Source organism: Fistularia commersonii, chromosome 23 (assembly GCF_037954325.1).
Source record: "Fistularia commersonii isolate RoL2024-O1a breed Wild chromosome 23, RoL_Fcom_v1.0, whole genome shotgun sequence".
In the NCBI taxonomy this organism is placed as follows: Eukaryota; Metazoa; Chordata; class Actinopteri; order Syngnathiformes; family Fistulariidae; genus Fistularia; species Fistularia commersonii.
In genome coordinates this window covers 4,147,623-4,171,897 of record NC_141306.1, presented here as the reverse complement: position 1 = coordinate 4,171,897, position 24,275 = coordinate 4,147,623, and the positions used below count along the sequence as shown (strand labels likewise).

General features: G+C 44.7%; 1 protein-coding gene across 5 annotated transcripts in view; it reads right to left on the bottom strand.

Annotated features, from left to right (window-relative positions):
• The window catches only part of sptan1 (spectrin alpha, non-erythrocytic 1), a 34,254-nt gene that overhangs the window by 5,366 nt on the left and 4,613 nt on the right, over nucleotides 1–24,275 (bottom strand). For 2 of the 5 annotated variants that reach the window (XM_086171007.1, XM_086171011.1), the window contains exons 2-47: nucleotides 19,295–19,534; nucleotides 19,046–19,171; nucleotides 18,380–18,520; nucleotides 17,461–17,741; nucleotides 17,152–17,296; nucleotides 16,875–17,029; nucleotides 16,604–16,739; nucleotides 16,416–16,517; nucleotides 16,189–16,326; nucleotides 15,671–15,781; nucleotides 15,480–15,557; nucleotides 15,202–15,357; nucleotides 14,896–15,100; nucleotides 14,256–14,437; nucleotides 13,895–14,138; nucleotides 13,467–13,589; nucleotides 13,164–13,381; nucleotides 12,946–13,038; nucleotides 12,673–12,807; nucleotides 12,360–12,508; nucleotides 11,667–11,723; nucleotides 10,935–11,133; nucleotides 10,190–10,294; nucleotides 10,061–10,093; nucleotides 9,923–9,958; nucleotides 9,516–9,563; nucleotides 8,817–8,908; nucleotides 8,517–8,661; nucleotides 8,245–8,426; nucleotides 7,461–7,560; nucleotides 7,166–7,363; nucleotides 6,910–7,056; nucleotides 6,725–6,828; nucleotides 6,087–6,249; nucleotides 5,813–5,827; nucleotides 4,918–5,049; nucleotides 3,698–3,835; nucleotides 3,515–3,619; nucleotides 3,143–3,351; nucleotides 2,904–3,024; nucleotides 2,596–2,717; nucleotides 2,371–2,503; nucleotides 2,183–2,281; nucleotides 1,887–2,046; nucleotides 1,160–1,236; nucleotides 867–1,076 (exon numbers count right to left, since the gene is read on the bottom strand). In XM_086171007.1, coding sequence (XP_086027133.1) covers nucleotides 867–1,076; nucleotides 1,160–1,236; nucleotides 1,887–2,046; nucleotides 2,183–2,281; nucleotides 2,371–2,503; nucleotides 2,596–2,717; nucleotides 2,904–3,024; nucleotides 3,143–3,351; nucleotides 3,515–3,619; nucleotides 3,698–3,835; nucleotides 4,918–5,049; nucleotides 5,813–5,827; nucleotides 6,087–6,249; nucleotides 6,725–6,828; nucleotides 6,910–7,056; nucleotides 7,166–7,363; nucleotides 7,461–7,560; nucleotides 8,245–8,426; nucleotides 8,517–8,661; nucleotides 8,817–8,908; nucleotides 9,516–9,563; nucleotides 9,923–9,958; nucleotides 10,061–10,093; nucleotides 10,190–10,294; nucleotides 10,935–11,133; nucleotides 11,667–11,723; nucleotides 12,360–12,508; nucleotides 12,673–12,807; nucleotides 12,946–13,038; nucleotides 13,164–13,381; nucleotides 13,467–13,589; nucleotides 13,895–14,138; nucleotides 14,256–14,437; nucleotides 14,896–15,100; nucleotides 15,202–15,357; nucleotides 15,480–15,557; nucleotides 15,671–15,781; nucleotides 16,189–16,326; nucleotides 16,416–16,517; nucleotides 16,604–16,739; nucleotides 16,875–17,029; nucleotides 17,152–17,296; nucleotides 17,461–17,741; nucleotides 18,380–18,520; nucleotides 19,046–19,171; nucleotides 19,295–19,531 — 6,285 coding nt within the window. In that variant the 5' untranslated portion in view covers nucleotides 19,532–19,534. The remainder of the gene's footprint in view (nucleotides 1–866; nucleotides 1,077–1,159; nucleotides 1,237–1,886; nucleotides 2,047–2,182; nucleotides 2,282–2,370; nucleotides 2,504–2,595; nucleotides 2,718–2,903; nucleotides 3,025–3,142; nucleotides 3,352–3,514; nucleotides 3,620–3,697; nucleotides 3,836–4,917; nucleotides 5,050–5,812; nucleotides 5,828–6,086; nucleotides 6,250–6,724; nucleotides 6,829–6,909; nucleotides 7,057–7,165; nucleotides 7,364–7,460; nucleotides 7,561–8,244; nucleotides 8,427–8,516; nucleotides 8,662–8,816; nucleotides 8,909–9,515; nucleotides 9,564–9,922; nucleotides 9,959–10,060; nucleotides 10,094–10,189; nucleotides 10,295–10,934; nucleotides 11,134–11,666; nucleotides 11,724–12,359; nucleotides 12,509–12,672; nucleotides 12,808–12,945; nucleotides 13,039–13,163; nucleotides 13,382–13,466; nucleotides 13,590–13,894; nucleotides 14,139–14,255; nucleotides 14,438–14,895; nucleotides 15,101–15,201; nucleotides 15,358–15,479; nucleotides 15,558–15,670; nucleotides 15,782–16,188; nucleotides 16,327–16,415; nucleotides 16,518–16,603; nucleotides 16,740–16,874; nucleotides 17,030–17,151; nucleotides 17,297–17,460; nucleotides 17,742–18,379; nucleotides 18,521–19,045; nucleotides 19,172–19,294; nucleotides 19,535–24,275) is intronic. The other 3 variants (XM_086171008.1, XM_086171009.1, XM_086171010.1) reach the window with 3 other exon arrangements.

Genomic DNA, 24,275 nt, shown 5'->3' with positions numbered 1-24,275 from the left:
TGCTGGGATATAGGACTGTGCGCGTTATCATTTTTTCATTTGTGTGTGTGTGTGTGTGTGTGTGTGTGTGTGTGTGTGTGAAAAGACCCCAAAAATGGCTCCGTTCAAGAGACACGCTTACGATGCAGAGTTCAAACTGAAGGCGATCAGTCACGCAGTAGGGACATGGGAATAGAGCAGCGGCGAGAGAATTCAACATCAACGAATCAATGGTGCAGAAGTGGAGGAAGCGACAAGATGACCTGCGCCGAGTAAAGAAGACTAAACAGAGTTTCCGCGGAAACAAAGAGAGACGGCTGCAATCAGAGGACAAACTCGAACAGTGGTTTGTTGAAAAGAGCAGCAAGAAGAAGCGTCTCTACAGTCACTATTCGAATGAAGGCAACAGCGCTAGCGAGCCACATGAACATCAATGAATTTAGAGGCGGTCCTTCTTGGTGCTTTTGTTTTATGAAACACTTTGGACTGTGACGAATGGAGTTGGAAAAACAATATTTTTAACAAAGGCGGCACAAATACCGGTAAGAACCACCGGTACGTTCGGAACCGTATTGTGAACTTGTTTTGGGAGTGAACGGAGTTGTCAGAACGTTGGTTTGTATTCTATGAATAAAGTTTGACTTATCTGACTGTTTTGTTGACATTCCCTTTAGCGCAGCTTCATCTAGCGGATGCATAACGCAACCCCAGCCACCACTGTAACTTCTATTCCATGCGACTTACAATGCAGTGCGCCTTATATATGAAAAAAGTTTTAAAATAGGACATTCACTGAAGGTGGGCCTTATAATCCAGCGCGCCTTATAGTGTGGAAAATACGGTTTATTAAATTTTGATGTGGAGTTGTAGCGGTCTCGCACCCGTACCTTTCTGAAGTGCTCTTGAGCCTCCAGGAGCTTCTTCTTGCGAGCAGCCGAGTTGGACAGCAGCTGGTTCCAGCGCTTCATCAGGGCGGCGTGGCGCGCTTCGATGGCCTTGGACTGGACGTGCTTGGCGGACAGCAGCTGGTCTTTGAGCGCGGTGATGTTGGTGATGCCCTCCTGCTGGAAAGCCTGCAGCCCGGCGTCGAATGTCTCCTGCGGGCAGCGAACAGGGCTTTCAGCGGACAAACAGGCACGCGCGCTCGAACAGGAAGGAGGGCGGCGGAAGGCGGGAGGACCTGCTTGGTGAGCAGCGTCTGCACCGACGAAAGATCTCGGCCGTAGTCGTCAGTCTTCAGGCTGTTCTCTTTCTCACCTGCACGCAAAGCTCTCGGTCAGGCTTTATCCAAATCACCCGAAAGTTCAGCGTTCGTATTCTCACAGGGATTGGATTTAAAAATCACGGAAAGCCCTGATGGCGGTGGCGTTCCAGGGGGAGGGGCGACTACGTTGGCCCCCACATTCAATCAGGGAAGGAAATGAGACAGTGATTTTAACATTTCAGCTGGGAGACATTTGTTTTCGGAGGCTCCTCGCCTGCACTCGTCTTTTCTTCGGCTTTTTGTGCATCTAGAGTGGATCAGGTGCAACAATGTTTTTTTACCGACAATATTTAATGAAATATTTCTGTGTGATGTTTCGGATTGCGTGTTTCATACCGGTATTAATAAAGGCATATCTGAGGTCTCCTTTGCCACAGGAGCGACTGACAGATGAGGTTTTGTTAAGGATCGATTGAGAATTATCGCAGCTGATGTAAAAATGCAAAGTAGCTGAGGAGTTTTGTGAAAGGAGGCATCATTTACAGAAAAGAACTTCATAAATTTGATTGATTCATATTAAAATCAAAGCGTTTGTTTCCCGTGTCATCTTTGTTTCTATATTCACGGTATTTTCCACGGCGTGATCCACCGACCCCTGCAGTGAGATGCGGCCGCTCTCATAGGCGGGCCTTTGCGTTCGTACCGATCCAGGACTCCACCACGTCCGCCTTCCAGTTGAACTGCAGGAAGGCGGAGTTCTCGTCCAGCTTGGCCTTCCTCTGAGCCGCCGCCCGCTCCAGCTCGGCCACTTTGCCCCGCAGGGCGGACATCTTGGCGCTGATGTTGTCCACGTGATGGTTGTTCTGGAAAGCAAACGGGACATCTTAATCTCTGAGAGACACGACCAGAGAATGGGGACAGAGAACGACTCCCGGAGGGTGTCAAGAGATCTCCGCGCCCCTAATTATGCAACAGATATCCCTCCCCTCCAGATAGTACCTTCTTGATAAGCTCCTCGCCGTTCGCGCACACATCGTTGACTCTGTCCCTGTGCACGGTGAAGTCGGTCTCGAACGCCTCGTGTTTTTTCAACAAGCCCTGTCGGGAGAGAAGCGGGTCACGCTCGGGGAACGTCGCTCCGTGAGGCCGCGGCTGGTTGGTTATCGATCGACGGACGGAGGAGGAACCTGCACGGCGGCCAGCGTGTCTCCGTAGTCTTCGCTTCCAACTAGATTCAACTTCTCATTAATCCAGGCTTCTTCCTCTTCCACGTTCGCCACAAACTGCTGGTACTCCAGCGACTCCTCCAGCCTCTGCCCCCTGTGAGGAGACATGCGCGGTTACCTTCGTCTTTGGAGGTGTCCTCACATGTGTGTGTGTGTGTGTGTGTGTGAGATCGCCATCCTTTTCACCTTGCTCCAGACAGGTCCTTGAGCTCCTTCCAGTGGTCGACAAACTGGGCCAGCCTCTGCTGGATCTCCTCCTGGCCGATGGTGTTGTCATCGGACAGCTTCTTTCCAGTGTCCAGCACCGACTGGAACACGGTCACACAAAAAAACAGACGAGCGGCAATTCAATCATCTCCTTCCCGTTTTAATCATGTTTTTTTTTTTTTATGCGCTTTTAGAAGCAACCTAATATCTGCACCTCAACACCCTTAGTCCACTTGCAGGTGAGTATTCTGTGTGGTGAGGAGTGAAATGCGGGCTGAGTGTGTTACCTGGATGGCTGGCTCGTGGGCTCCCAGCTCCGCCTCCAGCCTCTTATGCTTCTTCCTCAGATTCTGCACTCCTGTCAAATCACGTCCGTAGTCCTCCGAACTCACAAGTAACTTTTTCTCTCTGTGAGGGAACCGTTTTTTTTTTTTTTTTTGGTCACGGCAACTTTTTCCATGGGCGAATACAAAAAAATAAACTTGCTTATAATCTCGATATTCCCCTAAAGAGAGGGAACACTCACTTGATCCAAGACTCTTCGTCGTCCAAGTCCCGGAAGAACTGATGCAGGCGGTGGGACTCGTTGAGCTTAGCGCGGCGCCCGGCCGCCATGCTCTTGATTTTGGTGAAGCGGCCGTTCACGGCGTCGCGCTTGTCCTTCACCTGGGAGGTGTCGAAGGCGTTGCTGGCCATCAGGCTGTCGGCCTGGCCGTTCAGATCCTTCAGACGGTCCTGAGAGGGGCAGCGGGGAGTAACGTCAACTCAGGCAAAGCTGTATTTCAATTTTTTCAAATTCATCGGGTGACAATGATTAACTTTGCCATCAACCAATTTAACAAGCGGAAATCAATGCCGTTGCCGCCTGTGGTGTTTTTGCTATGATGTGGCGCGTTACCTCGTGGGCTGAAATATCAGCCTCCAGCAGCTGGTGCTTCTTCAGCAGGTTGTTGACTGAGGCCAGATCTTTCCCGTAATCCTCGGATGCAAGAAGGGCCTCCACCTGGAACACATCTTTTGTTAACATAGCCGTCGCGTGGATCTTTGTCTTTGCTACGGTTTTCCCTTGAGTTCATCTCACTTCAGACAGCCAGAAGTCAAAGTCTTTGATTCCCGTGTTGAAGTTCTGCTGCTTGTTGGCCTCTTTGAGCTTCTGGCTCTTTTCTGCCGATTTGTTGACCAGGAACTGCCACTGCTCATCCAGAGCGTTGAGCCGCACCTGTTTGGGTTAAAGGTCAGAGGTTTTTTTGAGGTTGTGGCAGAGAAAACGTGACTCCAAAGCTAGTGCACTAGCTAGCTAGTTGTCTTACGGGTGAGTCAACTTGTGAATTTTACAAGGTTTTTTTTTTCTCTTTATGATACGACCTGAGATCTGAGTTACAAGCGAGCGGGTTGACACAGACATGGCCGCTACTGTCCGTGAAGTGGCGTCAACGGGGACAGTTTGATCGTTTCAAAAAGAGGTCCGGCATTCATTTCGTCGCTAAATTAAGTTTAGCGATAAAGCGTAGCACAGTATGCAGGATACATTTAGCAATGCATTAGCATTAAGTGTATTTGCAAGTGTATTTGCAGTCCCTATGTCCTCTATTGTAAGTCGCTTTGGATAAAAGCGTCTGCCAAATGTAATGTAATGTAATGTAAGTGTGTAACAAGTAAGTTAAGCGAAAGAGCACCAAATGAAAAACTCCTTGGCAGCATCTTCATCCAATCTTCATGGTAAATACGCTTAATAAATCCAGGTCATGCATTTACATACTCTTTTATTATGTATTATAAGTTTCTATATACACCATTTTCTCTCATAAAAATGAAGGTTAGTCGCAGCAAGACAGAGTAGATGTGAGTGAATGAGGTGAACCCGGGCGGAACAGTGAGGCTACAAGTAATGGAGATCAAGAAGTTGGAGGAGTTCAGGTACTTGGGGTCAAAGGTCCAGAGCAGCAGAGAGTGAAAAGAGGTGAAGAGACGGGAGAAGATAAGCTCTTTTATAAAGTACATTTTTCTATTTAAAAAAAAAGAAGTTACAAAACTAGTGGGGCTGGGGCGGATAAATAGTGTTTCAATTCCTTTCAATGGGGAAATGCAATTTGCTGTTATTCCAAAATCAGTTAAAGGCTCAGTCGAGGAACAAATTGAGCTCCTAAGTTAAGGTATGACTTTGTTGGAGTTCTTGTCTGGTGTTTCGTGGTCTTCCTGAGCAATACTCGCTCGCGCAGTGTGAGTACCACGCCCCTCGTGGTGCTCAATTTTGCAGACGCGAATATCAAAATCGGTGTCCGAAGACAAAAACGGCTTTACCTTGACGGCGTCCTCGCTGCCGGCGCAGGCTCCCCTCTGGATGAGTGCGTTGCCAGTGTCGATGACCCCGCGGATTCGGTCGGCATTGGCATGCAGCTCGGCCTCGAACGCCTGATGCTTCTGATGTTTACTCTGACGGCGCAGAAGGATGAAGGGGGGAACAGACACAGCGTGAGAGGCGCCTCTCGCACACCGTTCATGGATATCCATAATCAAGCGGCACTTCTACACTTAAAAACCTTTACTTCGAAGCATTGCAAGGCCGACTGTCATTTTATTGAACGGAGCGTTTTCTTGCTCGTTGCAAATGGAGAGAAATAACTGAAGCAAACGTTGCGGATTATGGCGGACAATCTGTCAGACATGAACGGACACGCAGGACAACAACACATGAAAATGGAGGCGTGGAAGACGACACCTGCAACACAATTCAACATGATGAAGGAAGGGTCTCTTCAAAGTTGCTTCCATTTCTTCGTAGCGCGACATACAAGACGCTCTCGCCCCTTGTATGTCATCAAAACGTCATTTACGTCACGTCGTCAGAATCATTTTGGACTCAATTTCGAGGATTATCTGGGGAAGCAACTTTCAAGAGGGCTCCTCTAGAACTGAAAATAAAAATGGAAGCCACACCCAACAGCTATTGGCCTTTGATGGGGGGAAAAAAAAAATGGGCTAAAGTACAAACATGAACACAGAACGTCTTCATGGATGAACTAAATGGATAATCCCACGTGGAAAAGAAGCTGTCACTTAAAAAAAGTGCTGATGAGGGACAAACTGAAGATGGGCGGCGTGTTTGTTCTACGTCGTGGCTACACACAGAGCAAAGACGCAGACACATGGCGAACCTGCTCGGCTGTTAGTCGACTAAAACACTACACAAACTTACCAGCAGCTTGGACAGCTATGAAAAAAAAAAAACACGACAGTGGAGAAAAATTCAGTCTCACACCAGGAGTGATTTGACACAGTCAGGAGGTTGAACTCGACATATCACAAACACAAAACTGATGTGGAATTTTCATTTTGCTACAGAGATGCTTTTACTACTATGGCTCACCCGGCTCGCCTCTGAAACCATTTACATCGGTGAGAAACATTTCTGCCCTGAATTTATAATTTGGGTTCAGATTAAGCCGCGCCGGTTAACATCGCAGGTGTACCTGGATGTTGGTGGGATCTTTGTACGACTCGTCCGTTGCGGTCTGCAGCTTCTCGCTGATCCAAGCCTCGATCTCGTCCACGTCTCGGCTGAACTGCTGCAGGGTCTGGGACTCACCAAGTTTGGAACGCTTCTCTATCATCTGGGCCTTCAACCGCCGCCACCTTTTTAAAAACACAAGACGGTACACGTTAAAAAGTATCACTTAGCAACGCCGCTGTGAAAGTTTGTACTGCTGTTATGAGTTATGTGGACTTCAGCTGAAAAGATGAGTCATTGTTTAAATCTTTGCATGTATGGAATATTTCTTTTTAGCCATCCAATGTTGGATGATGTTTGTTCAGCTTTCCCAATAAAAGATCCATAGATTTATTTCTCTCTCTGGGGATAAATCGAGCTTGAAGCTTGGTATCAGTTACAAAGGATGTAGGAAAGATCATCAGATAAAAGATAAAATATACTGCTGATGTTAAAGGAAAATGTAATACTATTTTCTCTTTACAATCACAGACTATTTGCATTTCTTCTGGTATGACGAATATAAAAAATACCCAAAACACTTGTAATAAAATAAAACCTTCTCGGGGGACATTTGATATTGTTATGATTAGTTACCTTATGAACAATAGGGTTTCTTACCTGTCAAGGACTTCATTGCGGCGATTAGAGATCTCGGGTTTGGCGTAGTGGTCGGCTCCGATCAGCTGGTCGGCGAAGGACTGCAGTGCGGCGATCTTCTCCTCCTGGGAGGGACGGTATTTATAAATATTAAGAACACACTCATCTTCAAAGCTTATTACGCTTGGTCTAAATAAGTTACGAACCTGCACATTGATTGCTTTGTCAAAATCTTCGTGCTTCTTGATGAGGGCCTCCACGCTATCCAGGGAGTCTCCCTTGTCATCACTGGCAAGGAAAGCCTCGCGAGCCGCCATCCAGTTTTCGGCCTGTTCGCAGTCCCTGTTGAAGAGCTGAGGAGGGACGCAGACGGATTCCAGTCACGGATGCCAGAACGATCCAGATATCAGCAAATGATGTTGCAATAATGCATTCACAGCAGTCAGCTCAGCCCCGCGTTACCTGAAGTTCGAGGCACTGGTCGAGCATCATGCGGCGCTGCACCCAGGCCTTCTCCAGGTCGGCACGCTCGCGGTCAAGAGCCTCCAGTTTCTGCTGAATCTCAGGACTCGCATAGTGGCCTCGTGCCAGCAGCTGCTGGCCGAACTGCTCGAAGGCCTGGAAGGTTCCGGCACGGGCATCGATCTCAGTGCGGTGCTCCTAGAAAAGACGGGACAGGAAAGGAAGAAAGACAGATTGGCGGTTGAGCGGACGCGGGGACGGATCGGAGAAATCCAGCAAAAAGACAATAAAGTACCTGGTGTCTTTCAAGAAGAGCCTCAGCTCCAGTCACATCTTTGGCCAATTCCTCTGAAGAGACGAGTCCCCGAATACCATTAATCCAGGACATCAGGTCTCTGTTTGCGGATGAAGGCTTAAAATTAGACTACGCCAGTGCTTCTCCATTATTTTCTGTTACACGCCCCCTTGGAAGAAGAAAACATTTTGCGCACCCCCCCCCACACACACACTGTCCGCCGCAGCTATAAATAGTATAATTTGTCTATAAAATTGTTATGTGTATACCTGTTCATAACGCTGTATCCTTATTAACGTTAAAGAAAAAAATATTGATCAACCCGCAACAAAGGATCATTTTATTAACATTGTTTTTAAGTCTGTAACAGAAAAGATTTAAAGTCACCAGTTTGCCTGAAATGAAAAAAAAAAAAACGAATCCTTATTTAAACTACAAAACATTTTTTGCCCTACTTAACCATTTTAACTGATCACTAAAAATAATAATAAATTCAAATTGATCAGCAACATTAATTGCTGATCAAAAACAATGAGGGTGCCACTGCCACCTACTGTGGTTGTGCATTTACACTTTATTTTAGTATAGCAAAAATAAGCATGTTCATGTGTGTCACCCCCCCGTCATTGCTACACGCCTCCTACAGGAGGGCACGCCCCACTATCTGACACGTAATGGACAACAACCTGCACACCTCAATATAGCATTCACTCGATGTTCTGACTCCACCATAAAAACAAAAAAGCAAACTTATTTTCAAAAGAGATGTTACTCGCGTCCTCACCTGAAGTCGGAGAGGAAGCGCTGCAGGTCATGGGAGTTTCCAAGCTTGTCTTTGCGCTGGTCGGCGCGTCCGACCAAGCTGCTCCAGGCAGTGTTGAGTTCAGTGCACTTCTCCTGAATATCATCCACTGCCTCGGGGTGGGACTGGATCAGACGTTCTGCCGTCTCTCCGAGAGAGTTCACCTGGATTACAGCAGGGAGAAATGTGAGTGACAGCCTCAGAACAAATGAAGCTTTGATTGCAAACTTTATGGATGAAGAAGACAGTCTGACCTTGTCACCCAGGGCGGCCAGGTCTCTCTCGAAGCCTTCATGCTTACGTTGAAGAGCCTGAACACTCGCCAAATCATGGCCGTAGTTGTCAGTATTGAGAGCCTGGTTCTTCTCTTCAATCCATTCTTTAGTCTCATCTGCATCTCTGGGGCGAGGAAAAAAAAAAGAGGGCATCTTTCTTTAGTGTTGTGTCTTCAAAAAGAAGCGTTCTTGAAGTGTCAAAGGCACTTTGTCATTTTGTACAAAAACAAGTTCTTACGTTTGTTTCAACACCAGATATGCGTACGTTTTGATCCCTACCTGTGGAATCGCTGCACCTCGTGGGCACTGCCTAACATGTTGCTCCTCTCTTCAGCCAGCTGCTGCAGAGACCTCCACCGATTATTCAACTCCTACGGTGCAAAAAAAACGACGTTAAAAGTGTTTTCGCTTACATCATCATTCATAGCTTGCTGTACTCTACTGCAGCTCTTGAATGAAGATGATCACTAATATATAAACTGAGAAGAATTTATTTGGGCTATTGGATGGGGATACCAATATAAACGTACTAAATTAACAATACTAAAATAAAGTGCCTCCCAGACGAAGAAGCAGCAGATGAATACAGACAGGTGCCAATCACTCATTTCAATTTCTTTTCATGCAAATTTATGCTTGTTTGTTGGACAGACAGGAAGATGCTGGACAAGCATAATCAGGGGGGTTGCACAGGACTTTATGCATTCCAGGTTTCAGCAACAAGATCACAAAACACCAAAACAGATGCTTGGTAGCATGCTGGGACTGGCAGTTATTCATTCTACACAATACAAACACAGAATGGATAAAAACAAAAGGTAAGCAAACAAAAAAAAACTCCGACATTTGGTGCTATTTGGTGCTAGTTCTCAGACAGAAGACAGATCCCAACACACCAACACAAAAGCCACGACAGGATTAGTGATTCCAAAGACGACTAATTCAAAACTCGACAGGGACTGGGCCACTTTCTCTTACCTTGATCGTATTAAAGTTAGCCGTTGTTTGAACAGCCAAGCGTATATTCTGTAGTTGAAGGTCAAAAAAAAAAAAAAAAAAAAAAAAAGGCGGGAAAAGTACAGAAGAAAAAAAACAAAAACAAAAACAGAAAATACCACACCAGTGTTACCAAATTTCCAGAACCACTTCAAAACCACTTTGCCGAGAACACAGACGGAGGGGAAGTTTTAGTTTTAGAGATGTTGACGGTCAAAAGCAACTTTTGGAAGTGAATATCATATATAGAATTGTTAAGGGCTAATTTCTAATGATGAAAATCGGAAAACAGGTTAAAAAGACTTCCCGTGTCAGTAGACGAGTTGTACTGGATTGCGGAAATCAACAAAAGTACCAAAGATAAACCCAAAGTTGAAGATGAAATTTACCTTCCATGGAGAAGCAGTTTTGGAATCAGCTTCATCCTATCGGGGAAAAGGGGAACAACTTTGATTAGCATACGTCCACTGACAGGTACTTATTTCTTAATTATTAAAATATATGTTAATAGAATAAATCCTTGAAACCTTGCCAGGTGCAGATCCCAGCAAGTCCTGTTGCTGCAAGAAGAAGAAAAGACTTCCATTAAATTCAAGCCGAAACACAGAAAAAAAACATTTCTGGAAGACAGTTGGGCTCGGAAAGACTGGACTAACCTGGACTTGGACCATCGGGGCCTCCTCAGCCATCAGTCCTTCAGACTCCAGCTCCGAAGCCACTTTGTTGATGTCACGCAGACGAGACTCGTTGGCCTTCAGGTCCTGGGTTGGACAACAAAAGAGCAAATTCAATTAAACCTTAATAGTATTCAACAAAAATGTGGGGTTTCACTGAAACAACCGCAACATCCTAATTCTCATATAAAATAGTTGTTGGTTTGGGGGTGGTCAGTGGTCTGGCTGGGAAAAAAAAAAGACGTATGAGTAAAGGTAGAAATGAGAAAAGCTTCCCACCTGGCTTATTTATTAATACTACATCAGACACCATTCTTTTATTTTGGAGAATTACACCACGTTGCCATCTAAAAAGCAAATAAGACTAATATACCATACAATTATTTCCGAATGTTTGAAATGTCATTTGAAATTTCTATATTAGTCATCACGATTCAAGATCAGCATTACAGTGACCATTTATTTTCCAAATTTATAAAAACAATGATAAACCGATCATAAATAAGCTATGCTGTTTCTGCAACATTATGTTTGCAGTTCAAGGTATGGTTTTTCTGAGAAAGACAGGATAATTTTTTTGCTATATAATATATATATATATAATATATATATATATATATATATATATATTTTATTTTATTTTTTTTTTTATTATTCCATATTCTTTAACAGGCCTTGAGAATAACAGTCAAATGATTTTAGGCTTCAAATACTTAGGCAGTTTTACCTTCTGGAAGTCGTCAAACTTCTTCTGCAGGACCTCGACCTGTTCCAGGTCAGAGCCCATCTCTTCATTGGTAAGTGCACTCTCTTTCTCATTGATCCACTGCTGGAGCTCATTGGCTTCTCTGAACAACATGAACTTCTTGCAGCTCTTCTCCAGCATGTCTTTACGCTTCTCCCCCAGTTCCAACAGCGTGCCGTACCTTTTTAAACAGGACAACAGGAACGGTTAGACAGAAGAGGAAACAAAGGTACACTGGGTAACCTGATCTTTCTATATGGACACACACACACACACACACACACACACACATGACTGTGCATCCTCGATTTATGAGGTATATGAATCACAAATATGCAGAGACGTGGATATTAAAACAATGACTTTTGGACAACTGGATCAAAACCAGGTACTTTCTACGACCAGTTCCGTGAGCCTGGGAATAAAACTAGAGGAATCCAATAACAACGAGGAATTGTGTGCAGAATTGGAAATCTCATGACATGGCGTTCACGGCTTAAACACATACAAAAAAAATGAAGTAAAAAGTAGACATCATAGGCGACCAGGAATGAATAGGTGGTGGAAAGTGTGCATGAAAGTGCTTCTATCCCTGCACTGAATAGAAGTCTGGGATGGAGTCTTGGGTAAATGGGGAGAATGTAGGACTGCTGATGGCATTCGGTGGTTTCACGATCACAGGGATATGTAGATGGAGGCTTGGTTCCTACTCACAGCTCTTCCACCTGCTTCATGCGCACAGACACGCTGCAGGGTTCTTTGGAGACAAGCCTGAGCAGTGGCAAGGCAATATTACGTTGTTAAATTAAGAAAGAAGACAGAAAGGTACTCAGTGTTAAACAGAGTTAAGAGGGAAGGAAGTGAAAAAAACAGTCAAAACAGGAAATTACCCCACAAACAAGCAGTGTTTGATCCCCACCTCTAGTATTTTGTTTGAAAAAAAGCAACAACAAAACTTCCCTTGATTGTCTGTAAAACATCATTTGGTCAAAGCAAGACGTAAAGGAGGAATTCATGAAGAGGATAAATGTTTGTTTACGGTTTTATCCCCAAACTAATTTAAATGTATTGACATGTAAACGAAAAGTAGCAGCTATCTAGCGTTCCTGATTAAAGATGAATAGTATACCAATTTCAATATTGAGAAATGAAAGAATTGTGAGAGCATATTTTCCCCTCAATGGCCCAGTCTTTTCCTGGTCAATCAGAGAGAGCAGAAAAGGAAAAGAAGGGGAGGCTTGAAGAACTTTAACAAAACATCTTGCATCATGGCTGCCGCTCAGAAAGTTCTGAGTCAATTCAGACAGCTTTTTTAACCTTTCCCTGGGAAAAATGACAGTGCAAAGAATGCTGCAGAAAATATAGTGGGCCGGGAGATAGTAGCGAGTAAAGGTGTGATTTTCTTACTGATTTTCAATCTGGTCCTGGCGCAGAGCGATGCTGCCGTGTTCATCCAGCAGGTTTTCCCTGGATGAGGACTGAGTGGGGTCCAGTTTCTTCACATAGGCAGCGGGTACAAATCCCTGGCGGTCATTCACTTCCACCTTCCACCAGTCCTGGCGCAGAAAGAGGAATCATTCTGGTCAACATTTTTATTGTGCACAGCAAAGTTACCGCTATTTTATAAAAGGCGTTCTGCTCAGAATAAGCCAGGAAGTAAACTACCACTAGTACACAATAGAAGCGACATTTCCCAGTTTATGGTTTCAATCATTTGTACCTTGTTGGTGCTGTTGAGGAGGGTGAGGATGTCGCCCTTCTTCATGGTAACCTCACGAGGGCTCTTCTCCTGGTAGTCGTACAGTGCCAGAACCAGCTCCTTCCCAGTTTCATCATCGGTTGGTGCCACTTGTTGCTGTTCGGTTACACAATAATGTCACCACTTTGTACTCTTTGATGAACTAGAATAATGATCAAGTTGTGAAAGCTGCTTTCTGAGACAACGCTGGGACGTCGGCAGCGTCGCCTAATGTGAAGGTGCACGGGGGATTACCCTGCAGGACTGGGCCTGTTCCTTCAGGGAGTTGATGCTGCTGCCGTAGGCACTCAGGTCAGACATCAGGGCCTCATGTTTCTTCAGCAGAGCCTGAACAAAATAAAACTAGTTGGTAAAGCTGCATTTGCCAAAGAGCCATGCGATACAAAAAGGTAATAGTGGATGACACGCTAATGTTTGTCTTGCTATTATTCTGGTTAAAAACAATCACGTACTTCAGCAGAATCCTCATCTTTTCCGTAGTCCGTGCTTCCGACGATGGGCTCCTTCTCTCTCATCCACGACTCGGCTTCGTTGGCATCTGCAAAGTACTGCTGGGCCTGCAGAGAGTCCTCCAGGTCCTGTCTCCTCTGAGAAGCCTTGGCCTTCAGGGTGTCCCAGCGTCCGTGGAGCTCGGCCAGCTTAGCTTTCACGTCCTCTCCGGCAAAGTGACCTGGGAACCGCGTCGATGTTGGATTTGGATGTTTCGCATGCTCAAGGTCACGATCGTACATGAGGCGGGTTAGTTGACGCAGTACCTTCCTCGACCATGGCCTCTCCTTTCTGAGTGACAGCTTTGATGCGAGGCTCATGACCGGTGATCTCTGCCTGCAGGGCCTGGTGCTTCTTCAGTAGGTTCTGGACGCCGATGAGGTCTTTGCCTGTGGAGACATTTATTAACAGCTTTCGCATCACCCTTTCCATCCATTTGGAATATATAAGCGGAAACTAAAGCTCAGTTTGCTTGAAGTCCGCTTCTTCGAGCGTGTCTGAAATCTTGTTGGGGGCTGACGTTCACTTTCAGTTCACAGATCAAAAGTAATTCAGTGCAATCCAGTGCAAAAGTTAGAGTTAAAGAAGGTTGTAATTTGTGTAAAGGAGGGACACTTATATATGGTTTACACAACTATATTTCAGTATATATTTCCTTTGACCACTAAAAACGAATAAACTAAAATCAATTTACCCCTGTTGGTGGAGGCAGCGATGGGCTCTTTCTCACGGATCCACGTCTCTTCATCCTCAACATCTCTGAACAGCTGCTGAAGGCGAAGGGAGTCGGACAGTTTCTGCTTGCGGGCGGCCATGGGCTCGCGCAGGGCTTCGTAACGCTGGACCAAAGCCTCCTGTTTCTTGCGGATGTTGTCAGCATCGAAGTGCCCTGCCTCTTGGAATTGGCGAGCCTGGATGGTTATGCCATCGATTCGGTCCTACGGGAGAAATTTCAATAATGTATGCTGCTTTAAGTGGCTGTATAAAACTGAAACAGCAGCGTCATCCATTAGATTATGATATTCCTTCATGATAGACGAGCTGGTGCTGGGTACCTGGTGAGCAGCTACATCAGCCTCTAGCAGCGCATGTTTCTTCTGCAGGTTCTGCACGCTGGTCAGGTCTTTTCCAAAGTCGTCTGAAGCCAGATGGCCCTCAACTTCATACAGCCACAGCTCAATGTCCTCCACATTCCTGTTGAACTGCTGCTGCTGGTTGGCCTCACGAAGCTTGATTCCTAAATGTAAATTAATCACAAAGATTAATGCTGAAGTATCGTAATGTTAAAAACAAAACAGCTTCCACACACCCACGCACATGTACACACACACACACACACACACAAAATACAAACTAGGCTTTGATAAGGCTGCATAAGGCTGTAACATTTAAGCCAATATCCAAGAGTCTTCTCTATATACATGCATACAAATATAATTTACACATACAAGAGTAGAAGTACAGTCATGGCCAAAAGTTTTGAGAATGACACTTTCACAAAGTCTGTTCCTTCAGGGTTTTTAGGTGTTTGCCAGATGTTTCTATGGTTGTGTCATTCTCAAACTTTTGGCCATGACTGTATATTAAATTGGAAATGCAGCCCACTTAAAAAAAAAAAAAAAAAAAAAAAAAAAAACACATTTTCCCCCTTAAAATTCAAAATGAAAACAGTTGAGGATTTTCTTCAGCAATCACCTTTCAGTTCTGTGGCCTCCAGGAGCTTCTTCCACTGGGAGCTGACCTCCTCCATGCGGCAGGCCACCTCAGTGGAGGCATAATGCTTTCCATCCAGCAGCTCCTGGCCAGACTTCTGCAGGGCATCGATGCGACTCTGGTTGGCTGACAGCTCTGCTTCGAAAGCTTGATGTTTCTGGACCTTGCCCTGCAAGTTGGATGGGTCCTGGTGTAAAAGGGGGCAAAAATATATACAATTAGTGAACAAAATACTTGGAATGGACAGAAAACATTTATGAATGCATCTCAAGTCCTTGGATGAGCTACCTTGTAAGCTTCATCGGTGGCAGTCTTCATTTTCTCATTGATCCAGCTCTTGAGCTCATCCGAGTCCCTGAAGAACTGCTGCAGGTGGAAAGAGTCCTCCAAGGCTGCGCGACGAGACTGAGCGCGCTCGTGCAGGGCATTACGACGACTCAGCAGCTGTATGTGGGCGAAGAAAGAAACGTGTTTGGTCAAATAACAGTCAAATTAAACACAAAACTGCTCAGGTGTCATGGTCACCACTCCTGTTTGATGAGGTTCATACGTTTGCTTGTACTTACCGCGTCTCTTCGGGTAGCCACATCATCTTTGGCATAGTGGTTGTTCTGAATGAGTTTGGTAGCAAACTCATCCAGTGCCTGAGGATATGAAAGACAATGATATTGATATACAACCTATGAATTTAGAGACATCTGTAGCCAAGACTATAATATGACTGTGCAGCAGTCATTGAATGCCTGGAGTAACTCACAGTGATCTTCTCTTCCTGGGCACTGAGTGACTTCTCAAAGTCTTCATGTTTCTTCAGCAGAGCCTCCACGCTGTCCAGGGAGTCACCAAGGTCTTCATTTAGTAGGAAAGCCTGAAAATTACAACAATGCAATTCCTCCTCATATGGGATGTTTAAGCTTCAATAAATATACGGGTTCACAGGAATTGGTTTAGAGCTTTTTTTCCTGAAGTCAATATAACGGTTTGCAATGGGAGCGCCACATTTTTTCTTTGTGTCACTACAGTAGTTCGGCAAGACGAGGTAAGTCGCTGGTCTGATTGCCCTGGCTTGAAGGTTGGTGACCTTTTGCCAAAATATTGTATAATCATTCGCTCGCAGACAGGTTCAGTCAATGGGAGTTCCAGGAAATGTATAGGAGTTTGAAAATATAGCAGAGCTCTCAATTCTTCTGAATTGTGTTTTCGGTTTCCCAAAATATCACGCAGAGTCTTATTGGTCATCTTCCATCAGCACTGCCGGTTGGCGCGTCAGGGTACCTCTTGTTTGCTCATCCAGTTGTCAACTTGTTCGGTGTCCCTGTAGAAGAGCTGCAGGTCCATGCACTGCTCATACTGCTGCCGGCGGACCTCCCACAACTCCAGCAGGGACTCTTTCTCTTCAGCGAGGATGCCAAGCTAAAAATGCCCATTGCACATGTTAAAACAGGACAAGTGCAGTGCCGGTGCAGAGAGAAGACAAACACAGGCTGGTCAGACAGTCCTACCTTCTCTTTGACTTCCTCGGAGGCATAATGTCCCGCGTTGAGCAACGCCTGGCCAGCTTTATCTGTGGCTCGGAAACTGTCCTCATGGGCATCGATTTCTCCCTGTACGAGACGGGTGACATCACGTTTGCTCATGTATCGCAGGTGACATTAGTTCAATGTCATGCAAGGGTTCGGCTGGTCTTTACTTTGTGCTCTTGGTGTCGGTCAAGCAGAGCCTCAGCTCCGGCCACATCATTCGCCAGTTCATCGGCGTTGATCAGGGCCTTCATCTCGGTCACCCAGCTTGTCAGATCCCTGAAGTCAGCTGTGAAACGCTGCAGACTGAAAGAGATACAAGAGGGAGACAGTGAACAGACGCTGGGCATTGAACTTCTACTGAGCAGGTCAAAAGGAGTCACTGTGTCCTGAACAGTGGCACATCATGATAAATTGGGCGGCGATTGTTCGGGGATTTACTGGTAGGAGTCGTTCAGGCGGGTGCGACGCTCGGCAGCTAGGGTGTGAATCTGTTCCCAGTTGGTGATCAGTTCATCCTTCTTCAGGTGGATCTGGGAGGCATTTTGGGGATGTGTTTGTTGCAGGCGCTCGGCATCTCCATCCAGTGTGCTGACCTGATCGGAAAAAGACAAAGAATATGACCAAAAAAAAAAATCATCTTCAATGAATAAATGAAAAAACGTTCGAGGTAACTTGTCGATTATTCGGTACACGTGCGACTGTTTTGTTATCTTGCCTTGTCTTTCAGAGCAGCCAGGTCTCTCTCCAGACCCTCATGTTTACGCAGCAGAGCCTGCACACTGGCAAGGTCACGGCCAAAGTCATCAGATGCCATCAACTGCTCCTTCTCCTTGATCCAACTGATGGTCTCATCCACATCCCTAACATTGGAATCAAACGTTTTTTTTTTTAAATACGGATTTAAAAAAATAACGTTTATATTCTATATTATTATTATTTATATTATTATAAATTATTATAGTATATATTATTATAACATTTAATCAGCATGCACTCTCAGACTCAATGTTTATATGTTTTATACCTGTTGAAGCGCTGCACCTCGGCAGCTCCAAACAGCTTGCCCTGCCTCTGCTGAGCCAGACCCTTTAGACGTTGCCAGGCGGAATTGACCTCGTCCTGCTTGCGGATGATCAGCTCGGCCTCGGGATGAGTTTCCTGGATCAGCTTGGCTGCCAGCTGGTTCACTTCGTTCACACGTTCCTCGTGGGCTGCAAGGTCAGTCTGGAACTCCTCAAACTTCTTCTGAAGGAGCTCCACGTGCTCTAGATCCTGACCCAGCTCCTCAGAGGTTGCCATGGCCTCCTGTAGGGAGAAAACGGCGACAAAAAGCAAATTATTGTCGCTGCAGAAAAACACAATTGTAATAAAAACAAATGAGAAACTGCATAAATAAATCTGTGCCATTCATAAGAGAGCACCTTCCTGAGAACACACACCACTTGACATTTAAACATCTGGCAACATTATATTTAACATCTTAACTGAAGAAACAGAGATATCTGAGGGATTCTGAATGCCCTTCGCTTTACTTCTTAAGGTGCAATTAAATGCTCTTGCATTTGGAACAGAAGCTGGTTACTTTTCCACCGAGTGATTTGCAGTTACGCAAATCCCAAATGAGCAGTCTTTCCACTCCACCTTCAAAACTAATTAGAAGCCTCAGGCCCATTAATATTTCCATCTCCTAACATCAGTTCCTACAAACTAGGACAGCCAAAGGCAGGTGCTTCATTGTTAGCGCATCAGAGGAACAAGATCGTAACTTACAGGGGGCTTTCTGTAAATTTCTAAATACTAATAAAACAATGATCTCATCTCCATAGCAGGAGTTAGAAGTGCAATTAGATTCGGTCTTTAAGTGACACCCCCAAACCTTGCTCAATTTGATATCTTGTTAGTCATGTCAGATTAATTTTTTTTCCCACAGTTTTGAATCTGACCTTATCACTGATCCAGTCCAGGGCATCTTCGCACTCACGCAGGTACTGGACCAGTTTCTGGGCCTGCAGGAGGCGCGTGCCCTTCTCTTTGGTCTTCTGCAGCAGGAGGTCCCACAGCCGATGCAGCTCCTCCAGACGAGTCTGGTCCACAGGAGAAGAGCAGAATACTGAGGGGTAAGCGACGGAAGGACTATGCGTCATTTTAATTCATTAGGAATGCAACATTTTAAGTCATTAGGAATAAACTCGGAACAAAATGGAAGTCAACAACACGTGAAACCAGGAAATCCCTTTCCCTTGCTCTTTAAGATGCAGCATTCACAAGACTGCAAGATGTAGTAGTCCAGATAGGTTTCCAAACTGGAAGAATGAAGAAAACTGAGAGACAGAAAGATCTTGAAGGTGTTCACGGCACTCCAAAAGCACGCTTCGGGGACAGCAGCTCCGCACCTACTTTTATATACTCTGCCATATTGACACTTGAAATAATGGGCCTCTGTAGTGTCCGGTAAGGCGTGTAGGACTGAATCAAAGGAACGGGTTAACAGAGCATTTGGGCCGCGATGGGCCAATTACATCATGTTCGCCTGCGAGTGATGAGGTCCAAATGTTACGCCCGTCCTGATGCACACAAACACATTTGAGTCTCATCCCTGAATGTCTTACTCTAATGGTTTCAGAGGCGAAGTGGCCCTCGGTGATCATCTGGTTTCCAGTGTCGTCAAGTTTGATGATGGCCCCGGCATTAGCCTGAACTTCAGCTTCAAAGGCCTGATGCTTCTGCAGCTTACCCTGTTCAGAGGAGAATACATGTATGACGATGTTGATGTCCTCAACACAAACAGGAAAATGAGAGATTTGGTGTAAGCTGGAGCGCAAAAAAAAAAAAAAAAAAAAAGAAACAGGCTGACAAACCTGCAGGTTGGATGGGTCCTTGTAGTTTTCATCAGACGCGATCTGCAGTTTTTCCTGGATCCACTTCTCCAACTCATCGGCGTCACGGCGAAAGAACTGAAAGCGGTAAGAGTCTTCCAGCTTCTGCCGGCGCATAATCGACAGCTCCTTGAAACGCCGGTAGCGGTCCAGCACTTGCTGCCGGCGTTCCTGGATGTCCTCGGCTGTCTCCAGCACTTTGACTCCTGCGGTGTCCATTTTCTGCTCGAAAAAAAAAAAACAATGTGCAAACGGTAAGTTCCAGTCATACATTAAAGAACACACATCATCCCGTTAAAGAGTTATTTTCAAACATCCAGTAAGAATCAATACACAAAGACATTAAGAGAAAACAGGGATTTTTGCTGGGTTACTCAAGCCTGCATAATTTTTCTGCTTTCTAATACATAGGTTGGATAATGATAGGGTGTGCTGGTGGTACATTGTTTATATTCATATTATATGTACTGCGTACTGATATTCTACGAAAATAGCGCTGATTTAATCTAATCTTTCGATTCCTTCGGTCTATTCCGCACGCTTTCAACTGCTTCAAAAGAAGAGACGGATACGAGCCATCAAATCTAGACTTTGTTTCTCCTTGGGGATAAACTTGGCAGGAGTTCCGAGTGCAGGATGTCCCCGACAATAATGTTTCCCTAACCCCCCCCCACCTCCATCCCGACACAAGCTGAGCAACCAAGAGGCCAGCTGAAATACTGAAATGCCAAATGGGGGTGGGGGCGGAAATTCCACATGCATGCGAACAGTTACCAGGCTCCAGTCAACAATGGGATCGCTGCAGTCAGCTTATGGGTCCAGTGGACTCATGGATTGTGTGTAATGTCTATCTCTCCATTGCGTTGAAAAACAACCCAGGATCGGCCCGGTTTCAAGGAATCCTGCAATCTGCTGCCAAGGCGATGCATTTGGCAGAGACAAGCTGAAGTTATTGAAATTCTGCGGCGGAGCGAGCATCAGTGTAAACGCTAACAGTTATTGATGGACTTTTCAACCTAGTACAACTTATACAGACAAGCAACGCATGGATGATCGCATTTATAGAGAAATTACTTTAGTGTAATTTACAGATTCATTTTGACCATACTCCCCGCGAGTATCTTTGTAGCAGACAAAAATGTATTCTTTGTGCGCATCTGTTAATGGGCGGGGTCATCCACACAAAGAAAGAGGCGAATATTGATCTGTCTGTTAACCAAGGTCAACACATAATAGCTGAGTGCATGGCCGCGGTGGTGTGCCGTCTATCGGGCCTGAATGTTGATCTGAACACTGTTTTTGTTGACGTAGCAAACGACAAGACAAAAAGCCATGGAGGATGGACGATGGATAGATGTGGATCTGCCCACTGGCCCATGACTGCACTCAATGGGGGGGATTAGTATAGTCAGCAAGTGGGCTTTTAGACCACATCCAGAGGACGGGGAGATGTCTCATTCTGTTCGAGCGAGGCGGACACACAGCCTGCTTCCTCCCTGCAAAATGAGTATCTTTCACATCTTCATCACTGCTCATCCTCTTACGCAGACATTAATTCTGTTCCTGCATGTTGCAGGTGAAGCTAAAGCGAACAGAGTACCACTGAATACTGTAAGCAGATTAGTCACATCATGTCTGCCAGCAAAAGGGACCGTCCACAGCGCCAGCTGACACCCCACCCCCACCCCCTGACCAGCCCTAGTTTGCACAGAGCTTATAAAAAAAAAAAAAAAAAAAAAAAAAAAAAAAAAGCATGTATCTAAAAACCTCAACCTCATTCTGCGCAGTAGCCATCAAAAATAGGACAGACGCCTACTTCGCTTTCAACATGACTTCAACACATTCACTCATTAATATGAACTCTGAACAAGCTAAATAAGAAGCTGTCCTGGAAGTCTATCAAGTTCAGACTTTCAACTGCTTCTTCCTCCTTGCTCACACCCACGCACTAAAAGGATCGATGTACATTATTGAGCTTGATACGGCAGCCATCTTGGCTGGTGAATCAAATGGTAAAAGATAATTTCCTCCCTCCGCTCGACTTCCTGTAACCTGATCATTTATTTCGACAGATGTGATATTTTCTAACCCGCTTATTTCCTTGTGCTCCTTTGCCATAAATTACAGCGGGATTGGTGGAGAGGCAGGATTCACCCTGGACGGGTCATGAGTCGATCACAAGACCACAGATAAGACATAGGATCAACCGCTCTCATACATATGGACTATTTCAGAGTCTTCAATAAAACTAATGCGTGTTTTTGGCTTGTGGGAGAAAGTCAGTTACCCAGAGAAAACCCACACATGCCAGGGGGAGTACATGCAAAGGCTCATGTCAGACCCCGGGGTGTTTTGGCTGCTCCTACGACAGTCACGTAGTCAATTCTCAATAGTCTGTTTTTCTTTTTCCTCGGTTGATTGCTGTCAAAGAAGCATGGCATGGCAAAATATAACCACATAATCAAACAATGTTCAAAAGGTCATCTCTCCTAGAATCAAAAATGTATATAAAATGGTGATGGGTCAAAGTGATGAGCCCAGGTATGCAGGGTGATTTTACCCCATACATTAAATGCGTATTACTAAGACGTAGCAGACTTTCTTCGGGTCAAAGGCTGGTCACGCCTCTTTGCCGCCTTTGAAAACGGCTCTGCAATTCCTGATAACGCGTACTCTGACGTTATATCACCTGATAACAGCTTTCCCTCTCTGCAGCTCAGTAGCAGCTAAAGGTTCTGCGGCTCTTTCCTGCAAACACCCACACATACCATATCAACCAGCAGTTCAGCTTCTATTTTTGGCGGAACACTGCCAACTGCACGGGATTCATCGTCAAGAGTTCGAAGTAGCACGCACTTGTTAGCTTGACGCTAACTTTTCGTGGCCCTTCCCCTTAAGACATCTTCTGTTGTTAGGTTGAAACACATATTTAAGGGTTTCTAAGTAACTCGCTCGTTTTGCAGCAGCCAGAATAACAGGGCAGAGCTAAAACAAGTACGCACACACATATACATCTAAAAATTGAAGATTTGAAGAGCTAGTCCCTGCAGTGAACGAGGCAATGACTTATGTCAATATATTTGGGATGCAAAAAATGAATCAGTTAAGGATAAACATTCCTAACATATTTGGATGGAGTTAAAACCGTGCTCGTTTTACAATGAGAGATGATCACATGAAAAAGGCAGATTTGTCAGTGTCACTACTGGCGCAATTTGTTACTTTACTGCATATCAGCATTTGCATTTATAAGTCACCAAAGTTTCTCACTCTGTATAAATAAGCTAAATCTCATGCCAGTTGCAATGGTTTGAGGCATTTAATTGACAACACTGTGACTGTACAGAACATCCTATGTGTTGCTTCTGAGCTAAATTGAGGGCATTAGGCAACATCCTGAGGCCTCCATGTCTGTAAAAATGCAGCATTGTTCCAGTAGATGAACAGAATGGCATAGCTCTCTGCTAATCCTCCATTATGATCAGGGTTACACAGAGGAACTGATAAAGTCACGCACTTAGTAACTACCAGAAGGGATGGGGGTCAAATGGACGACATAGTTGAACGACGAGAGCCAAAAGGCATTTGCAGGAAATGGGAGAGGCACATGAGACAACTGAGAAAGGGAGGGGGAAGGATGAGGGCTATGAAATAACCAACTACATATGTGACGTACCTCAGAATGACTATTGAGTAACCGCACCCAAGCAATTTCTGAACGGATCGAGGGCGCAGTTCAAATTAACTGGTAACTGTGATTGTCAAAGAAAAACAGCTTGTTTAAAAATGTTTTTAGTGTGCAATTAATGCAGGAATGGGGACTAAAATAATATTTTCATAGACAGTACTGTCTAAAACGTTGGACTGTCAAAATAATAATAATTAATAAAACACAAGTCTGTATCATGGAGTACCTCTGGGGGACAGGCTTGGCTGATGGAGGGTGACTTTGGAACAAATTTGGTTATTCACATGTGGGCAGGTCACAACAAAATAATTACAGGAAGGTCATTGTGGTTTTCATACTCCTTTCTGGTTCAGTCTTATCTTGTGAGGCTCTGCAAACAGCGGCATGATAGGGTTTTTAGGATCTACTTCAGATGCACACAGCAAAGATCTGGATCACACAACAAGAAACACACAAGAAATATGCAGAGGACCTGCTTTATGGCAAACACCCAAAGACACTGACATAGCAGCCTGTGCTAGCTAGCTACCTAGTGAATATTAGCAATGGGATATTTGGTCAGCAGAGTTGACGGACTGTTGGCTCAGCGCTATTGTTACATGCGGTACATGCATAAATATCCAAATAGTGATGTCAAGTAAAACAATAAAATCCCCGTGATCTCCATCAGACATTTATTCTGACAACATATTTTTTTAAACCTTGACTATGTTTAATTTGCAAATAGGATTAAGATAATTATCTTTGATGTCACGAGTGCAACAAGTGTATGCACAAGCAAACTTGGGAACATCATGGCTGTATCTGTTGCTGCACAGCTAAAGCACGACACTTATCCGATTAACCAGAGTTAACTGGTTGCAGAATGGTTTCCTCATTATCAAAAAGAACTTTGGTCGACTGGCATCCTATCAACAAGGGTCTTCAAAGGGTTACTGTGTTTAATTTGTAATCTTTCATGGTGAATGAGACTTGTGAATTCAATAGTAATTTAGTCAAATAGTTGCAGTTTCAGATTTGATTTTTCTCAATTTCATTCATTCAAAGTTTCAGTCAATACACACTTAATAGTATTTTGATGAAAGCAATGCCCAGAAAGTTGCTGCTCAAGATTTCTAGCTTAATTTAGGCATTAACAACATCCATCGATTATTATTGATCAGACTATGTTGTAGATGAGTTGATTTATCTAAGAAAATATTACAAAACTGTACAACATGTCAGGTTCCCAAAATCAAGCACGGTGTGCTCAAATATACACAAACCAAAGACACT